This window comes from Neurospora crassa, linkage group I (genome assembly GCF_000182925.2).
Source record: "Neurospora crassa OR74A linkage group I, whole genome shotgun sequence".
NCBI lineage: Eukaryota > Fungi > Ascomycota > Sordariomycetes > Sordariales > Sordariaceae > Neurospora > Neurospora crassa.
Genome location: NC_026501.1, coordinates 506,481 through 523,965, shown reverse-complemented (window position 1 = coordinate 523,965; position 17,485 = coordinate 506,481). Strand labels below are relative to the sequence as shown.

The 17,485-nt window shown below is 53.0% G+C and overlaps 5 protein-coding genes across 5 annotated transcripts; 4 read left to right on the top strand and 1 right to left on the bottom strand.

Annotated features, from left to right (window-relative positions):
- Window positions 1–227: 227 nt before the first annotated feature.
- NCU07471 (F-actin-capping protein subunit beta) lies at window positions 228–2,034 on the bottom strand. Its single transcript, XM_958657.3, has 3 exons — window positions 1,766–2,034; window positions 1,113–1,555; window positions 228–970 (listed from the first exon to the last, which is right to left on the bottom strand). The coding sequence occupies exons 1-3, from the start codon at window positions 1,795–1,797 to the stop codon at window positions 576–578; spliced, it is 870 nt and encodes a 289-aa protein (XP_963750.2). The 5' UTR covers window positions 1,798–2,034; the 3' UTR covers window positions 228–575.
- A 286-nt stretch (window positions 2,035–2,320) lies between these two features.
- On the top strand, window positions 2,321–4,473 carry NCU07472 (alpha-1,6-mannosyltransferase subunit). The gene is made up of 3 exons (XM_958658.3): window positions 2,321–2,481; window positions 2,552–3,001; window positions 3,058–4,473. The coding sequence occupies exons 1-3, from the start codon at window positions 2,460–2,462 to the stop codon at window positions 4,314–4,316; spliced, it is 1,731 nt and encodes a 576-aa protein (XP_963751.3). The 5' UTR covers window positions 2,321–2,459; the 3' UTR covers window positions 4,317–4,473.
- A 219-nt stretch (window positions 4,474–4,692) lies between these two features.
- NCU07473 (glycosyltransferase family 28 domain-containing protein) lies at window positions 4,693–9,460 on the top strand. Its single transcript, XM_958659.2, has 3 exons — window positions 4,693–6,041; window positions 6,105–7,130; window positions 7,189–9,460. Exons 1-3 carry the CDS (start codon window positions 5,176–5,178, stop codon window positions 9,380–9,382), a joined length of 4,086 nt encoding a protein of 1,361 aa, XP_963752.1. The 5' UTR covers window positions 4,693–5,175; the 3' UTR covers window positions 9,383–9,460.
- Window positions 9,461–10,038: 578 nt separating this feature from the next.
- On the top strand, window positions 10,039–11,582 carry NCU07474 (ergot alkaloid biosynthetic protein A). Its single transcript, XM_958660.2, has 2 exons — window positions 10,039–10,997; window positions 11,071–11,582. Exons 1-2 carry the CDS (start codon window positions 10,236–10,238, stop codon window positions 11,317–11,319), a joined length of 1,011 nt encoding a protein of 336 aa, XP_963753.1. The 5' UTR covers window positions 10,039–10,235; the 3' UTR covers window positions 11,320–11,582.
- A 3,365-nt stretch (window positions 11,583–14,947) lies between these two features.
- NCU07475 (hypothetical protein) lies at window positions 14,948–16,032 on the top strand. Its single transcript, XM_958661.2, has 3 exons — window positions 14,948–15,222; window positions 15,287–15,532; window positions 15,625–16,032. The coding sequence occupies exons 1-3, from the start codon at window positions 15,025–15,027 to the stop codon at window positions 15,760–15,762; spliced, it is 582 nt and encodes a 193-aa protein (XP_963754.1). The 5' UTR covers window positions 14,948–15,024; the 3' UTR covers window positions 15,763–16,032.
- Window positions 16,033–17,485: the final 1,453 nt, after the last annotated feature.

The window sequence follows — 17,485 nt, the reverse complement described above, 5'->3', positions numbered from 1 at the left end:
ATGAAGTAACTGGACTGAATTGAGCTGCACTGGTTACACCAAGGTCTCACCACCAAATCCCACAAAGTCAGTGATTTGACCCATAAGGAAACAACCGGGAATTCTCCAAAAAAAAAAATGTCTTGGTGGGAAGAGGTCGGGGTCGGCAGGATCGGAAGGTAATCGATATGCGAAATCCCGTTTTTGAGAGACATGGCGTTGGGTGTGGGCATTACCCGGGATATTTTTCGGGTGTCTTGTCTCTGATCTGTTGAGGAGTATACTCGGTCCCGGGGGTTGGTCAAACTGATCAGGTCTAGTCCCGTCGGTGAGACCGAGACCATAGTTCAGACAACTTTATGTGTGTGTGATGAATTATTAACTAGAATTTGTTTGGAGAGAGAGAGATGTAGCATACCAAGCAGAGACACATGTCTTCCCGCCCTCTTCTTCTCTCTCTCTCTCTCTTTCTCGCGAAAATACCGTTTCAAATACGCCTGCTAATCACACAGCAATAGCCGATTTCGCTTCGCTTTGTCTTTGCCAACTAACCATTTCCTCTCCTTCCACCACCACAGTAGCCCTTGCATGCCTGCTTACGCTTTCCTCATACTCCCAATAATCTCCATCTGCGCATCGCGATCCCTCTGTCCCTCGCTGAGGGAGCCGACACTCCTCAGATCGCCCACGACGTCCTTGGCCTTGCCAAAGTAGACCTCCTGCAGCAGGTTGCGCATCTTGAGCTCCATGTCCTCGACCAGGCGGCCAATATTGGCAATGTGGCTCTCGTCGTTCTCGACAGGCAGGTCCTGCTCGACCTGGCGCGTCATGTTGCCCGAGAGATCAACCTCGCCGAGAGCGTTGCCCTTGGTGGCCAGCGAGAGGATGACGGTCGAGGTAAGGCGGTAGTTGGAGGTGCGGCCGCGCTCCGAGGCTTCGAAGACGTGGATGGAGTCCCACACGCCCGAGGAGGAGGGATTGGTTGGGGAGGCTGTTGACATAAGTGTAGGTTAGCAGACTTGTTCTTGTATGTAGTGTCGATAGGCTCCGGCAAGCGCAAGAGTCTCACGCGCATCGGTCCATCCCGTGCAGTCCAACCCAAAACAAATGACGACGACAGAGGAATAACTCACACTTCTTCAACAACACCACCCCCGCAAACCCATCGTCCAAATTCCAGAAATACACCGAACTCACACCCCCCTCATAATACAGCTCCCTGTACACGTCAAACGCCTCGTTGGCCTTGATCTCCATCTTCCTCACCCTCTCGCCAGGCATGATCGATCCCGCCGCACCGCCTTCTCCTCCATCTCCCTCGCCATCTCCACCGCTACCGCCCTGGTTGCCGCCCTCGAGCGGAGGGTCGAACTGGTTGCTCCATGGCGAGCGGTAGCTGTCGCCGTCGCGGTTGTAGTCGCATAGCAGGTAGTCGCGGCCGGTTTGCTTGCAGCGCTTGACGGTCAGGGGCTGGTCGACGGAGGAGAGCAGGTCTTCGGTCAGGTCGGGGGCGAGGGTGATGAGGTTGTTGAGGTGCTCGGCCGTGTGTTTGGGGTTGAGGCGGCGGAGGAGGTCGCTGTTTGGGTAAGGGGTGTCAGCTTATATGACCTGGTTCGTCTCTGGTTGTTTGCGCTGTGCCGCGCTTCGTGATGGCGATGATGATGTTGTTGTTGTTGGTGGTGGTGGTAGTGGTGATGCCCGTGATGTAGTTGGCGGTCGGTGTAGATCTGGCTGGGGCGCAAGGAGGGGTGGTGGGTAGGCGGACTCTGCGACTTGGTAGACTTACAGGGCGGAATCAAAGGGGTCTGCGGTCGCCATCTTGACGGATATTCCTCTAAGGGTGGGAAGGAGTGTGATACTCTTGTTTGTTTGTTTTTGTTTACTCGGTGAAGGTCGAAATGGCGGCGCGGCGACGGATGGGTAGACGGACAGGCCAGGGCAATGGAGACAGGTGCTAATGTTAGGTAGGTGGTTCCTAGCTGTTGAGTCGGCGGGGATGTTCCAGGGTCGGGTTCCTCTTGCTATGAAACCTCCACTGCACTGGTGGGGTTCCCGTTGTTGCTGTTTCAGGGGGCTCACGCACGGCCAATGGCACTGTTTGTTTCCATCTGGTGATGTTTCTGTACGAGATAATCTTTGCCAAGAAGCATCAACTTTGACGATGAGAGGCATAATCCGCACAATAACTCTTAGATTAACTGTTTTGAAGTCCGGATGAATCATAGAAGACTATTGTAAAGGTCTTGAAGTACGCCTAATTTGAATTAATCAAGTATTGATATATGCATTCCATCACTTTCCTCAGGCTATACTACGCCTATGTTCACATTTCCTGTACACAGTCAACAGTCAGCCAGCTCATCTTTACCTGGCCGACGACCCCTTGCAAACTGTCAACAACAACAACAACAGCCTTATTCCGAATCTCTTCATCTCATCGTCACCTTACCAACATGAGGTGAAGCATCGTACCAGACACCATGAAGCTAATGTCTGTATTGGGTATGTCTTCTTTCCTTTTTCGCACACACTCTCACACTCGCATGCGCACTGCGACTTACCGTCCAGCCAGATTGGGGGCTCTACCTCCTCATCCCAACCCTCGTCCTCCTTCACCTCTTCATCGCCCCATACACCAAGGTTGAGGAGTCTTTCAACATCCAAGCCACCCACGATGTCCTTGTGTACGGCACGCCACTTCAGAATGCCTATCACCGACTATCTCAAACATATGACCATTTCACCTTTCCTGGTGCTGTACCCCGAACCTTTGTTGGCCCTGTGGTCTTGGCCGGTCTCGGACAGCCCATCGTCAACCTTGTCGGCTTCGACCATGCCCAAACCATTGTGAGGGGTATGCTAGGCCTCGCCAATGCGGCCGCTATTCTTTTGTTTGCGCGGAATTTTAGACGTGCCTATGGACGCTCGGCAGCCAGGTGGTATTTACTTTTGCAGGCCAGTCAGTTCCATGTCATTTTCTACGCGTCGAGGACGTTGCCGAATATGTTTGCTTTCGGACTGAGTAAGTGAATTGCCTCATCCTCATCCTCATGGATAATGGGAATCTAACACGATCAGCAACTACCGCCGCCGCTCTCCTCCTCCCGAACCCGCAATCTCCGGAGCTCATCCACCGTCGCCACCGCTCTGCCATCTCGCTACTTGTCATGGCTGGCGTCATCTTCCGCTCCGAAGTAGCGCTTCTCCTCTTCACCACCATCTTCCACCTCCTCTTTGTCGTCCCCTCCACCTCTCTGGAGCGCATAATCCCGCACTTTATCGTCGCCGTCATCGTCTCCCTTATCATGACGGTGCCCTTGGATTCTTACTTTTGGCAGAAACCGCTCTGGCCTGAACTGTGGGGCTTCTACTTCAACGCCGTGCAAGGCAACTCGAGCGAGTGGGGCACCTCTCCATGGTGGTACTACTTTGTCTCGGCCATCCCGAGACTGCTGGTCAATCCGCTCACCTGGGGTTTGATGATCCCCGTGGCGTGGAAGCAGCCGGCTGTGAGACCGGCGGTGAAGGGACTGCTGGTGCCGAGTCTCTTGTTTGTGGCGATCTACTCGCTGCAGCCGCACAAGGAAGCGAGGTTCATCTTTTACGTGGTTCCTTCGCTTACTGGTGCTGCGGCCTTGGGGGCGGATTGGATTGCCAGGCGGAGCCTCAAGGCAGGGAAGACGGTTGCTATCTTGACGTGGGGAGTTCTACTTGGGTCGATTGTGGTATCCTTTGTGGCTAGCACGGGCATGTTATTGGTCTCATCGCTCAACTACCCCGGCGGCGAAGCGCTCGCATACTTGCGAGACACGGTCCAGACGGAGGTTGCTGCGTCTAGTTCATCCTCGGCTGTTGTGCCTGTTCATGCCGATGTCCTGTCTTGCATGACGGGCGTTACGCTGTTTGGGACGGCTACGGGATATGCGTCGGCTGTTCCTAGCAAGGGCAAGATTGTCAGGAAGAGTCCCGGGAACAGCGTGGTGCTTGCGCTGGACAAGACTGAGAACGAGTCTGTGCTTGCGCAAGAGGCATTTTGGAAACGGTTCGACTATGTTTTGACTGAGGATATCAAAAAGGTTAAAGGGGATGACTGGGAGACGGTGGGTGTGGTCAAGGGATATAGTGGGATTGAGGTGTCCCTGAATGGCCACGCGGAGGAGGACAAGGTGCCAGAAGATGTTCCCGTGGTCGGGAAAGGTGTTTCCGTTGAGCGATGGAAGAAGCGCGTAAAGGCAATCACAGGAGGAAAATGGGTTGGCCCGAGGATGGTCCCACGGATATACATCTTGAGGAGGGTCAAGGATGTCAGGAGGGCCAGGGAAACGGTCGATGTGTAGGTCTACTGTAGTATGTAGCAGGTGCGTTCCCTTGTTAACAAAACAGGTGTGATAGTGTACTTGTAGATTACGCGTATCCATTCTATTACGCGGATAGACTAAGCCCCAGTCGTAACAACCTAAGTGAGCGGCGTTATGCACGTCGGTAGCTTGTCCCTGGGCTTCCACAACTGTTAACTCCTCCTAAAGCGAGCGTATGGAAACTCCGCCACAACGGTTTGTCGTCATCAAAACTGGGCCAGCCCAATTACAGGCGGCTGGAACCCTTTAAGCGCCCCTGTCCAAGCCCCAAACCCGCTCTAATCGCAGTCGCCCAATTGGGCACCATCCTCAGTGCCTCCTCACCAACTCGGCTGTAAACTGAATCCAATCAATCCCCGAACATACGACAACCCCGAACACCATCACTGGCAGTCAATATCCAGTCGGACGGATCAATACCTCCTGTCGTTTACCCATTCCACGTGCCTTCATTCTTGTTCGTACAACCAGCGGGAGTTGAATCCCTCCTTCAACGACTACAAAGATCGACGAGGCGACGACCCCTCTTCTTGCGTCTGGCTTGTACCACAAGGCCGCAGAAGAGTGACGCACCTACCTACCTACCTATTCATCGACACTGCCGATTCGGACATTGAGATTCAACCTGCACTCTCTTTCACTTACCTGCCCTGCCATATCACAGGATCCTACTACCACTCATTTCTAATCACCTAAACTACTACTCTCCAACCCACAACCAGCCCCCGCTCCAGTCCCCTCCACCTCTAACTTCACGACCTCTATACCTCAACAACATCAACCCATCAATCAACCCTCACCACAAACATCCGTGATAATCCAACAATCCCCCATCATCATGACCCAACCACCAAACCACCCACAACCCTCCTCCCCGCTCTCCCCCCTCTCCCCCTCCGTTTCCCCCCCTCCTCCCGCCTACGGCGACTCCCAAGATCTAGACCACATCTCCCTCTCGCGCGCCGGTTTCCAAGCCGGCGCAGCCCTAACTCCAGACGGCCGCATCAACATCTCCATCTCCGAAAAGAACCACCGCCTCTCTCAACTGCTCGCTCCCGCCCTGCGCAACCAACTTTCCGGCCACCCCCCTCCGCCTTTACCGACCACCACCGGTCCACTTCCACCTCCCTACATCCCCACCAGCCTAGGCGGACACCCAGGGCAGACACCCCCGCCCAAATTGAATGTAGTCATCCAAATCGTCGGATCGAGAGGGGACGTCCAGCCTTTCGTGGCTTTGGGACAAACTCTAAAGCAGACGTACGGACATCGAGTGCGGGTGGCTACGCACCCTGTGTTTCAGAAATTCGTGGAGGAGAGCGGCCTCGAGTTTTTTAGTATCGGTGGGGATCCAGCTGAACTGATGGCGTTTATGGTCAAACACCCCGGGTTGATGCCGGGGTTTGACGCCATCAAGACGGGAGAGGTGACGAAGCGGAGAAAGGGGGTCATGGAGGTGTTGATGGGGTGTTGGAGGAGTTGTTTTGAAGCGGGCGATGGGACGGGGCCGCCGCCGAGGGAGTGGAAGAAGGGAGACAGAAATGCAGAGGGGGTACCGATGGGGCAGGATGGATGGACGGTATCCTCATCATCGGGAACCGGGGGGAAGCCGTTTGTGGCGGATGCGATTATTGCGAATCCGCCCAGTTTTGCGCATATTCACTGCGCAGAGAAGTTGGAGATTCCGTTGCACATGATGTTTACGTGAGTTTTTCATTTACATCTACTGGTTGTGATGATATGAATGCATGGCTAATATGATGACAGGATGCCATGGTCACCAACAAGGGCCTTCGCCCATCCGCTAGCCAACATCGAGGCCTCGAACGCGGATGTCAATATCACTAACTACATCTCTTATGCCCTGGTAGAGATGATGACCTGGCAGGGTTTGGGAGATGTCATCAACCGCTTCAGAGAGAAGGTGCTCGACCTCGAACCTCTTTCCCTACTATGGGCGCCAGGACTGCTCACCCGTCTACGCATACCGACAACCTACTGCTGGTCCCCTGCCCTGATCCCAAAGCCCAACGACTGGGCCCAGGAGATCAGCGTAGCAGGGTTTTACTTTCTCGATCTGGCGACGAATTACACCCCTGAGCCCGATCTTGCCGCTTTCCTTGCCGCTGGTCCGCCACCTGTATACATCGGCTTTGGCTCCATCGTCGTTGATGACCCCGATGCCTTAACCCGTCTCATCCTACGAGCCGTAGCCAAGTCGGGTGTTCGAGCTCTGATTTCCAAGGGATGGGGTGGCATCGGCCTTACCGAAGACATCACGCAGGCGGACTGGGCTCCTCGGCCGGATCAGTACTTCATGCTCGGCAACTGTCCACATGATTGGCTATTCAACCGTGTCTCAGCCGTGGTCCATCACGGAGGAGCAGGCACCAGCGCGGCAGGCATCAAGGCCGGAAAGCCTACCGTCGTGGTTCCCTTCTTTGGCGACCAACCCTTCTGGGGAGCCATGATTGCCAAGGCTGGTGCTGGCCCTAAGCCAATTCCGAACAAGGAGCTGACGGCGGAGAACCTGGCAGCAGCGATCCAAGAGGCGCTCAAGCCAGAGACACTGGCTAGGGCGAAAGAGCTCGGGAATAAGATCAAAGAGGAAAAGGGAGCTGATGAAGGTGGCAAGAGCTTTCATCAGTTCTTGGACGTCGATGCTCTGCGGTGCAGCTTGTCGCCCAGCAGAGTTGCCACGTGGAGAGTTAGGAGGACCAAGGTCAGGTTGAGTGCGTTTGCTGCCGAGGTATTGGTCAGGGAAGGGTTGTTGCAGTACTCGGATCTCAAGCTGTAAGTGCATTTTGACCGATACTGAAGATTGACTTGGCGTGAATACTAACAAAATCAGGTTCCGAGCAAAGGAGCACATCACCGATGGTCAGCCATGGGATCCTATCACAGCTGTTACAGCGGCTCTGGTGGAGGACCTTGGGACAATGGCCATGTCGGTTGCCGACTTCCCCAGGGGGATCTTCAAGGCCAAGGAGATGAAAAGGGCGAGAAACCTTTCGGGTGGCAATGGTCAGGCTTTAGGATCCGAAACACCAGCAGACGGAGCTCATGGGACTTCATCTCCCCAGGCGCATGGCGCCCTCAGCCCCGAAAGCCAACCAGGGTCCTCTTACTTTCCTCCCACAGCGGGAGATAGCGCAGAAGGAGCATCCCGGTCGCCATCTGATGTCAAGGGCAAGGGAAAGTCCGTACCTTCAGGTACGCATAGCAGAAATGACTCTTTCAGGGACTCGTTCAAGCAGCGTTCCACAAGTGGAGGTGGGGGTCCATCAACGCCCGGTGGCACCGCAAACATGTCTGGGGCCGCGACTCCTCAGCTGAACCCAGAGGCGTTTAGTTATAAGTCGGCTCGTGACGCTACTAGCAGCGTTGGCCGCTTGGTCGACACGGGTATGAAGATGCCCATGAACGTGTGCCTTGGACTCGCGCGCGGCTTCCGCAACGCTCCTCGTTTGTACAACGATGATACCGTCAGGCCTCAGGAAAAGGTTACCGACTTTGCTTCGGGGTTGAGAGTTGCAACGAAGGAGTTTGGCTTTGGCGTGTACGATGGACTCTCTGGCCTAGTAACGCAACCCATGAGGGGCGCAGAGAAGGAAGGTGCGAAGGGATTGTTGAAGGGATTCGCCAAGGGGCTTGGTGGAGCTTTTCTGAAGCCTGGTGCTGCCATATGGTCGATTCCTGCCTATACCATGCAAGGACTCAATGCCGAAGTCAGAAAACTGTTTACCGGCGGCGGTTGGATGAACCATATTATGGCAGCCAGGGCGCAGCAGGGCAGAGAAGAGATGGAGCATGCGACGAGAGAGGAGGTGAGAGATGTAGTGGCAAGGTGGCAGGAGAAGAGGTGGGAAGATGTGGCTAAAGGAGGTGTTCAGGGGAAAGGAAAAGGAGTCTTCTCACCGGGCACGTCAACCGGAGGAGCGAGTGGCAGCTCGGGTCAGGGACAGACTCGAAGTGGAGTGGCTGCTGTTGTCGGGGCGAGCAATGATGCCGAGCTGGAAAGGGCCATTCAAGCTTCGATTCAGCAGACTTCCAATGGTGATCCCCAGGAAGACGCTCGGGTTGAGGCAGCTATCAGACTCAGTCTTGCTCAGATGCAACAGCAAATGGCTTCGCAAACTCAGCAGCCGCCTCAGCATAGTGGAACCGTACCAGCTAGGTATTCAGACTTCAAATCGCCTTCGGCGGATATGGCATCACCAGCGGCACAACCCCCTGCATATTCGGCCGAATACCAACACCACCAACCCCCGCCTGAGAAATCGTCGCTTGCGCAAGCCATGATCGATGAGTACTTCACGGGCATTTCAGACGAGGAATACCAAGCCCTAATCGAAGAAGCCGTTCAGCAAAGTATCCGCGCCCAGATGAATCAGCAATCGACGATGAGCGCCGAGGAGGAGAAGGAGCTCCTGAAGGCGATCGAGGCATCCAAATCTACCTACACATTTGGGGATGTACCGCCTCCACCGCCGGCCTATCAGTCAAGTGGGTTCACTCCAATCGCCACGCCCAGCATTCCCAACAACGGGGAGGCAGGTAGGGATCTAGAGAAGGAGGAGGAAGAGATGAGGAAAGCGCTCGAGGAGAGTGAGCGCATGGATAGAGAGCGGAGGGAGCAGGAAGAGAGGGAGAAGCAGGAAGAGGCGATTGTGTTGGAGTGGGTGAAGAGGCAGAGTTTGGCGGAGGAGCGCTTCAGAGGCGGGAGTCAACGGGGCCTTGGAGGAGGTGAGGGGAGTGGAGGTGGAGGTGGAGGTGGAAGTGGGGGTGGGGGTGGCCAGGGGCAGGTTCAGAGACAGGCCCAACCACAGACGCAGACTCAAGCTCACGTACCGCGACATTATCAACCAGCGCAGGTTCAAAGCGACAGTCGGGGACAAGGGCAAGGAATTGCTGATGTTGATGCTGATGGGCACCATGGACCCATCCAAATGGAAGATAGGGATTACGATGAAGAGGAAGAGTTTAGAAGGGCGCTAGAGGAAAGTATGAGGATCAGTGGCCAGGGAGATACTAGAGGGCAATGAGGGATGGCTAGATAGCCTTTACTCACCAACATGTTACATCATTGCATTCCATCATTTCAGGCTGTTCAAGAAGGTCAATCTCGTGCAGCGTGAACCGGTCGAAGAAGGGATGGGTTGATTGCCTCTGTGGGGGTGCACGGCCACCTCCACTTCATGCAGGCCCCGCAATGCCAGAGAGAGCGAGGCAGCAAGTAGGTATACGGTACATGGAACGCACCTGCAGAAAAAGGCGAATCGATGAGTATCTTTTGTTTCAAGCAGAAAACTATCAACTACTATGAAGGAAGGAGCCTGGCGATGGTTGGAAGGAAGCCATCAATGTAGTGGAAGGAGGCCTAGCGACAGTTTCTACGTACCTCTAGTCAGCTCTCTTGGGCTGTTCATGGTGTCCTCTGCTCCTTCCCTGAAATTGTCCAAATTGGGAAAGTCTTGGACAGCTTCTCGACATCTGATTGGCCAGCTCCAAGAACGAACCAACACTGACTGTGTAGTGTAGTATAGTTGGGCAAGCACGGTCAGTGACACTGACCGGTGCACCACTTGAGCTCTTGCCCTCATGATTATCTCATCATGGCGTCTCTCCAAATGCCGTGCTGTGACCCCAACATCACCACCGTCGGTGACGCAACCTAATTGCCCGCCAAGACATGCCAGTCCACGACAGCAGAGCCACAGATGCACTGTCACTGTTACCCTACTCTGCACTCCGTCCCCTCATGACATAAGTACGGCTTTCTACAACCTTCGCCCCTCGCCCACTCGACTCCTCCCTCCTGATCTTGTTTGACAGTCCAGTCAGTACCTCGAATAAAACAACCGCATTTCTACACCATCAAAATCACAATCTCCGACCATGACGCGCTCTAGGAAAACACCCATCCTTCTCCTCGATGGCACGGGCGTGGTCCCGTCCCGCATCGCCCGCCGGCTCGCTGCGTCCTCGGCCGACAAGCACCCCTTGCTAGTTGCCTCCATCCTCGGGGAGGACCCCAACGGCGTCAAGTTCAACCTCTACGATTCCAACACCTGGGAGAACCCCTTTGCCCGCGCCCAGGAGCTGTTTGGCAGCGACAACGAGATGGAGAGTGACGGCATGATCCACTCCATCTACCTCACCGCGCCCAACAGCCCGCCTTCCAGCACCCACGTCCATTCGCACGCATCCCGCACTTCCACCCTCGCCGCCTCAGACGAGCAACAAGAACGAGCCCCCTCCCCCTCGCCCTCCCAGCAAGCATCTCTCCTCATGCAGTTTGTGGACTACGCCCGCCTCAAACACGGCACACGCCGCTTCGTCCTGCAGTCTGCCAGCGCTATGGAACCCGGCGGCTTTTCGTTGGGGCGGGTGCACGCGTATCTGCGGGAGCTGGGCCAGAGGGGAGAGGCCGAGTGGGCGGTGTTGAGACCGACTTGGTGCCAGCAGGACTTTGAGCAGCCATGCCATGTCAAGAGCATCAAAGAGGAGAACAGGCTGTACTCGGCGACTAGCAGGGGCAAGATTCCATGGGTGTCGGCGGATGACATCGCGGCTGTGGCGGTGGAGGCCTTGACGAACAAAGATGCCCCGAATACAGAGTATTTGGTCCTGGGACCCGAGTTGTTGGGGTATGATGATGTGAGTAGGGCCAACAATCCCTGGCTTTACCGTTGGCAATCATCTTGATACTAACGGTTCTCCTCCGTTACAGATTGCAAGCATCCTCTCCTCTGTTCTTGGTCGCAAGATTGTCCATGTCGACCTCAGCAGTCACGACCTTGAGCGTCGCCAGCAGTCATTTGGATGTTCAGAAGAGCATTCGCGCTTGATGAGCTCACTGGATACGGCAATCAAGTACGGGACGGAAAACAGGACGAATGATGTGGTTCTTAGTATGACTGGCAACAAGCCCAAGAGTTTCCGAGAGTACGCTGAGAGTGCCAAGCATCTTTGGGTATAGATTGAAAGCACACAACACGGAAAAGGGAATCTTCAGGGGTGTGAATACGGCTCGACTCCCTTCCTATGTCTGTTTGACCGTTCTACAACAGTATGTTGTTGTTGTTGTTGTTGTTGTTCACAGTGTGAGCAAGGGATGGGGGGCAGTTTGTTTGCGAATCATACCTGTACGTCAAGTGAATGGCAGATTGAACTTCGTGAACCCAAATATTCAACCCTGTCAAATGATCCTGAATGTCCTAAACCCATACTCCCCAACCAAGCGCCTTCAAAATCATTCCCCCAGCCATGTCTCCCTAAGATCGCTTGAAGCCACTCTTCATTACATGTCTGATATCCCTTAAAGCATCAATAGCCTGTGGTAAAAAATTACGCTGAAAGTCTCCCACAATCTTGCCCTCCCAACGCCCAAAGGGAAAGGTTTCCTAGATCCTGCCATTAATGGCATACGTCAGCAACGACGATATTTCTCATCAAACTCATATCAAGAACCGAGGGCAAAACGTACCTCTACCCTGGAGCGGCTACCAAGCTACTAAAGGGCCTGATACGCAGAGCGGTACTACCACTACCAGTGGTGATTGATGGGGCAGGGATCTGTGTGGCATTCAATGGTGGTGCCGCGGGGGGTGACGAGCACAGAGTTGGTAGTCCCTTGTGGGGAGGGCTGCTGCACGGCTTGTATGTGAGATATAGGTGTAGGTACAGGCGCCGCGAGGACAGTGATGCTGGTGTTGACAGCTAAGCCGGCCAGGATGGAGGAGATGAGTGATGCACGCATTTTTGATTAATTGGTTTCAATTGTGTATGGATTTACTGTGGGTTGGTTGAGGCTTAATACTTGGAAAGGAAAGGGTGGTTGAAAAAAAAATAAAAAGTATAGGGGTTGAGCAGATATAAGAGGGGGTTCAGTTTGGCGGAAGATTATGAAGATGATGATGATGACAAGAGAATTGACGAAAGACAGACAGAGAACGGGAACAAGCCGGTCGACGTTTATATATACCCGGCTCTACACTAACTAGCGGCCCACATCTGTCGCATCCCAGTCACCGATAACGACAACGACAACGACAACGACGATCTTACCGCCATTTCACAGAACTTCACCTCCTCATGTCCTTCCCGTCAGTTGATCACACTTGTTCCGTCATCTCGAACAGAGCTAACGGGATCTACACACACTATAGCCTTTCCAAGGTTCATAGTAGTAGCGTAACGTATAGCAGTCCGCTGCATGTCTCAGGTGTAGTTCTAGTTGTCTCTTGGGATTGGATCATTGGATCATTGGGAGCGCGTGTCGTGTGTGTGGAGGCTTAATGATCGACAAGATTAGGTTTTGTGATTGTTCCCCCCCGGAGCCTCGAAGGTCCTTTCCTGGATGCCACGTGGAGTGGAGGTGTGGACTACAACTACTTACCTGTACTTAGTGTACACTAGAAGTACACAGGTAGGGGGTCGACTAGTAAAACTCCGGTCGGTTCGGGTCGGTGTATGTGTGATGCACACCAAGGATTGGTCGATTGTAGTGTAATTCATCAGCCTCAGTACTTACCTACGTACCTACGTACCTGCCAGGCTGTTTAGGTCACCTGAGGCAGTCAGTGACTGTTGTACTACTATGCTTCAACTTACCCCTGGAATCTTGACTTTTCTGGGTAAGGTACGTAGGGTAGGAGGGTATTTCCATCCATGTGCCTCTTGGCGGCCAGATCCGATCGAGGAGTCTTCCGAATGTTTTTCTATGTGATCCTAACGCTATTTCTCCTTCTTCTGTTCATCTCCACTTGCAGAATAGATGGGCAGATCGCGGTTGCCAAGGGCCAAGGGCCAAGGGGGCCATCCTTGGCCGTCTTCCTGGGAATAAATGCGGCAGATCGATTGGATCGCCCGAGTTCGTCATGCCATGTGGGCTGTATGTAGATGGGTAAATAGCCTCTCACACTACCGAGTTCCTCCCACGTGTGTTGGTTGGTCGAGAAGGGTCCATAGGAAGTGGAAAGATAGTAGGTAGTGGAGTCAACGCCAACGAGGGATGAAGAACAAAAGGCCAAGCTTTGACGGTGAAATTTGTCAATAGGTCATCTATGTTTAGCGCGGTAGTACTTAGTAAGGCAGTTACGAGCGCGACCTTCCCAGATATCGATAGGTAGGTAGCACCATCATCCAATGGAAGACGGCCGACCGACGTAGAGGTCACCACCATGTTGGTGATGATGGTCGTGCACTGCCAGCAGCCCGCGCGAGAGTCGAGTGTCGTGAGCTGAGTTAGTTGTTCAACTAAAGTTCATTTTAAGGAACGGTCTCTACAGATCACCCGTCTAGCGGCATATTACATGGAGTACACTAGTTTGCGCACCTTGATGGATCTCATCACTCTGTTTCTCCGCGTCGACAGCTCACCGATTGATCAATGGCATTCCGTCAATCTATATCTGGGGCACCCTACCCGGGAGGGGGATTCACAGAGATCTTCTGATAGGCTTGCTACGTACCTATGTAGCATCATGTTGGAAGGATGTTGGTAGATCGGGCAGCCGAACCGTGGTGCTCACGGTAGGGCTCGATGGAGTGAGGTTGGTTGATTGGAAGAAAAAGAAGTCTAGAGGTGACCAGAAACCCATGGACAAATCACCTTAGAATACCGTACCTAGGTATCTAACAAAAGCCCAGGCCATCAATGCACCTTCCAGCCGACATAGAGTTATGCGCGCAGTTTCTACTTGGTGCGGTTCCTGCACATTTCCAGTAGCAACAAGAGTTAGGTATCAGGAGCAGCGCAGCTGGGAAGGAACAGGTCAATCGGATTTGCCTCGGTAATTTCGATTAGAAAGGGCCAAATAAAAACATTCCAGCGATAGAAGGAAGGAGCTCTTCTCACTAGGGAAAAGAGAGAGGAGGCAGGCAACGTGGAGGATCATTCATTTCTGACCAGGATGCACTGAAGCTTCGGCCAAAAAGCTTTGCCAAATCCCGTCCCGTGAACCCATCTCTCATGTACGGTCCATACTTCGACAACCAATTCTGCTCCGCATTGGAGACAAGTGTAGCTCAGAGAACCAAATCATGTTCATTTCCCATCATTGACTGATAACTTAACCAAGTATTTGGTATTCATCTTGCCTTCTTGCCATACTCAAAGACCAGCAATGATCAGATCTACGTATTTAAAACCACTTTTTCGTAGGAGGCTATCCTGTTTTGATTCTGCGCGTTCCTTTGCTCCATTTTACTGTTGAGAGAATTTCACACTGGTGAGGTGCGCATATTACATCATCGCACTTGACTTGGATAAATCCCTTTGCTGCTGTGACCAAGAGTTGTAGGTATTTATCAATGTGATGAAGCGGAATGTTGGCAAACTCTACTAGTTGGAGCTTGATGCTGTGACATGTGCTGAATCCAGAACATGGTGTTGACAATCTTGGAACTGCATCTTGTACTTGGAGAGGCACTTTCGTCTCGGTAATGCATCCTCTTCTTGGAAGCGTACATTATCCCCTCACCTCCAAGGTATGAGTTCTTCGCCACATGTCAGTTCCATTGTTGCTCTCACGATCCTCAGGTCGAGGTATATAACACTGACCTTCCTCTACCTTTGGATCATTCTATCTCTTTCTCATCATCATCACCATCATCCATCAAACACCCCAGTGCCGGCTTCTTACAACTCATCCACCTTCCCAACCCACCACCACTTATCAAAATGCGCTTCTCACTCATTTCTGCAATTGCCACCCTTGGCAGCGTCGTCATGGCCCAGCCTGTGGTTCGCTCTGTAACTTCACCGCAGGTTTGCGACAGCCTGAAAGTCCTTAAGGAGAAGGCGCAGAAACTTCAAGTATCTTGCCAGGGCACCGAGTGGGGTGCTCACTCCATCATTACCAGCCATGAAGCCTTCTCTGTAAGTCTCCCCAAAGGTTTGTCATTGGTTCGACAACACCAGAACTAAAATATACCTCTATAAGATCCTCTCTGGCAACAATGAGTTGCTCTTGGCGGGCGGTCAAACCCTTTCAGACCTGGAGGGTACGAATCCGTTCACGGCCGAGGAGTGCACTACCATCACCGACTCCTTCAAGGAGTTTTCAGCGGCCCAGAAGGTCTACCTTGACCTTCTCGCCGCCAAGTCGGTCGTTCTCACCAAGGCCCCAGTTTCGACCGTTGGCCCATCGGTCGCGGTTTCGCTCACGAACCTCAAGGACGTTTTCACGGTGAGTCCTGTTCCTGGCCTATAACAAACCCTTTAATCAGGCCATGACTGAGCCTTTTATTTTCTTTTACTGACATATCCTATCACCTGTAGAAACTTGACACCAAGCTCGTCAGCCTCTGCGCGTCTAAGGCGGAGGAGCTTACTTCTGAGGCCAAGACCTTTGAGGCTACTCTCGATTCTGCTATCAGCAAGTTTGGGCCTGTGGGCAAGATCATCCCTCCCAACTGAGACGATCATCAAGCTTCCAATGGGGATGCGACATCGCAACGATGCTTCGCTTCCTGGATGGACATGACCATCTCGTCAGAATGGTAGGAACAGGCAAGAAGAATATGAGCTGAAGATCTATGACATGCGTTTATGGGTTTAGAAACGAAGTTTCCAGGCGGTAAACAGGCCAGGGCCCATATTTGCGTTCTCTCTAGATAATTCAGTCATGTCTTTCTATGCTATCAATAAGGTACAATAGCTGTATCGAACAATCTCAGTTCGCGATGACTTTAACTGTAATGTGACATGCAAATTGAAACTCTGCTATCTGCGCAAGTGAAGTCGGTATGAACACGATTAGCGAGCTGCCAGAATTGGCGGAAGCAGTGTCAAACTGGTCGGCTCTGTTGTCATGACCCTTTCGCCGACTCAAGTATCCTGCCGCCACCTCCAGCACCCCGATTTCCAAATCCATCTACGAGCATGTCAATCATTCACCGTTTCCCAGCAACTCCACACACACCAGTCAGCGATTATTCCCTTCCGGGTCCCGCGTACTTAGCCATGCCTTACAAATCCACGTGTTCCATGCCCGACCATGCTGAATGATCCCAGTGTTCATCACCACTACAAGCTCATCACCACACTACACGTAGCGTAGTACACTACGTAAGGTACCAAGCTCAACCCCAAGTCCATTCACCAAGCTCTGTTCATCAGGGCCTCCAAACCAGGGGTCATCATCAAGGTGGATCACTCAAATCCCCCCCAGCGTCGTCGGCGTCGTCGTCGTTGTGCAAGCCCTGGATTTCGGCACACGATGTCCACTCATTCTGTACCAGACCTTACCTGATGAAGAAAAGACCCATCCAGATATCCACTTTGAAAGTCCCCTGGCTGTCCGGGCCCCCCCTGGTGCCGGCCAATTGGGACCTGCCCGGGATGGTCGGGATGATGTCATTTTTCGTCCCTCTTGGGGGGCCCTGCAGGGGGAGGTGTTTGGAGAATATTCACCGATCCGATTCGGACGATAGACAGACGTCTGGAGATCCCGGGCCGTGAATGAATGTTGTCCGGGATGTGGATGGGATGGACTAGTGTAGTCAAAGGGGGGCGGGAGGCGGGATTCGGAAGGATTACTAAGAGGGGAATGGATGGGATGGGATGGGATGGGATGGATGATGCCGTGGTGTCGGACGGAGAATTCCATCCATCCATCCATCCATCCATCCATGTGAAGATTTTCTCCTTCGTCGTCGTTCATATGGCAGGCACCTCTTTTTCCCTTTTAGTATTCTTCTTTTCTTCTTTCATTTGTACCTACCTATCCAGCTTTAAGGTAGTGCTTACACTTATAAGCGCTTTTCTACTGAACCACAGAAGATTTCCAACTACGTACCTATCGGACGGACGGAGTTAATTCATCGGAGTTCCGTCTTTGTCGCACAATCTGGACGCTACCTAACCCCCCATACCTACACTACACTACACTACATACCCCGCGAAGCCAAGCTCACCTCACCCGCACGAACGAGTTACGAGAAAACAGTCAAACTCCCACAAAAAAAAAAAAAAAACATTTCGCAATCTGAGACCGACCAGCCACCGACCGACCGACCGACCGACCGACCGACCGACCGACCGACCGGTGCCAGACACGTTTTTTTTTCTTCTCATCACACCAGTACAACTTAAGCTCCGCCAGCCAGCAAGGTACGGAACTTGAACCAATCCCAATTCT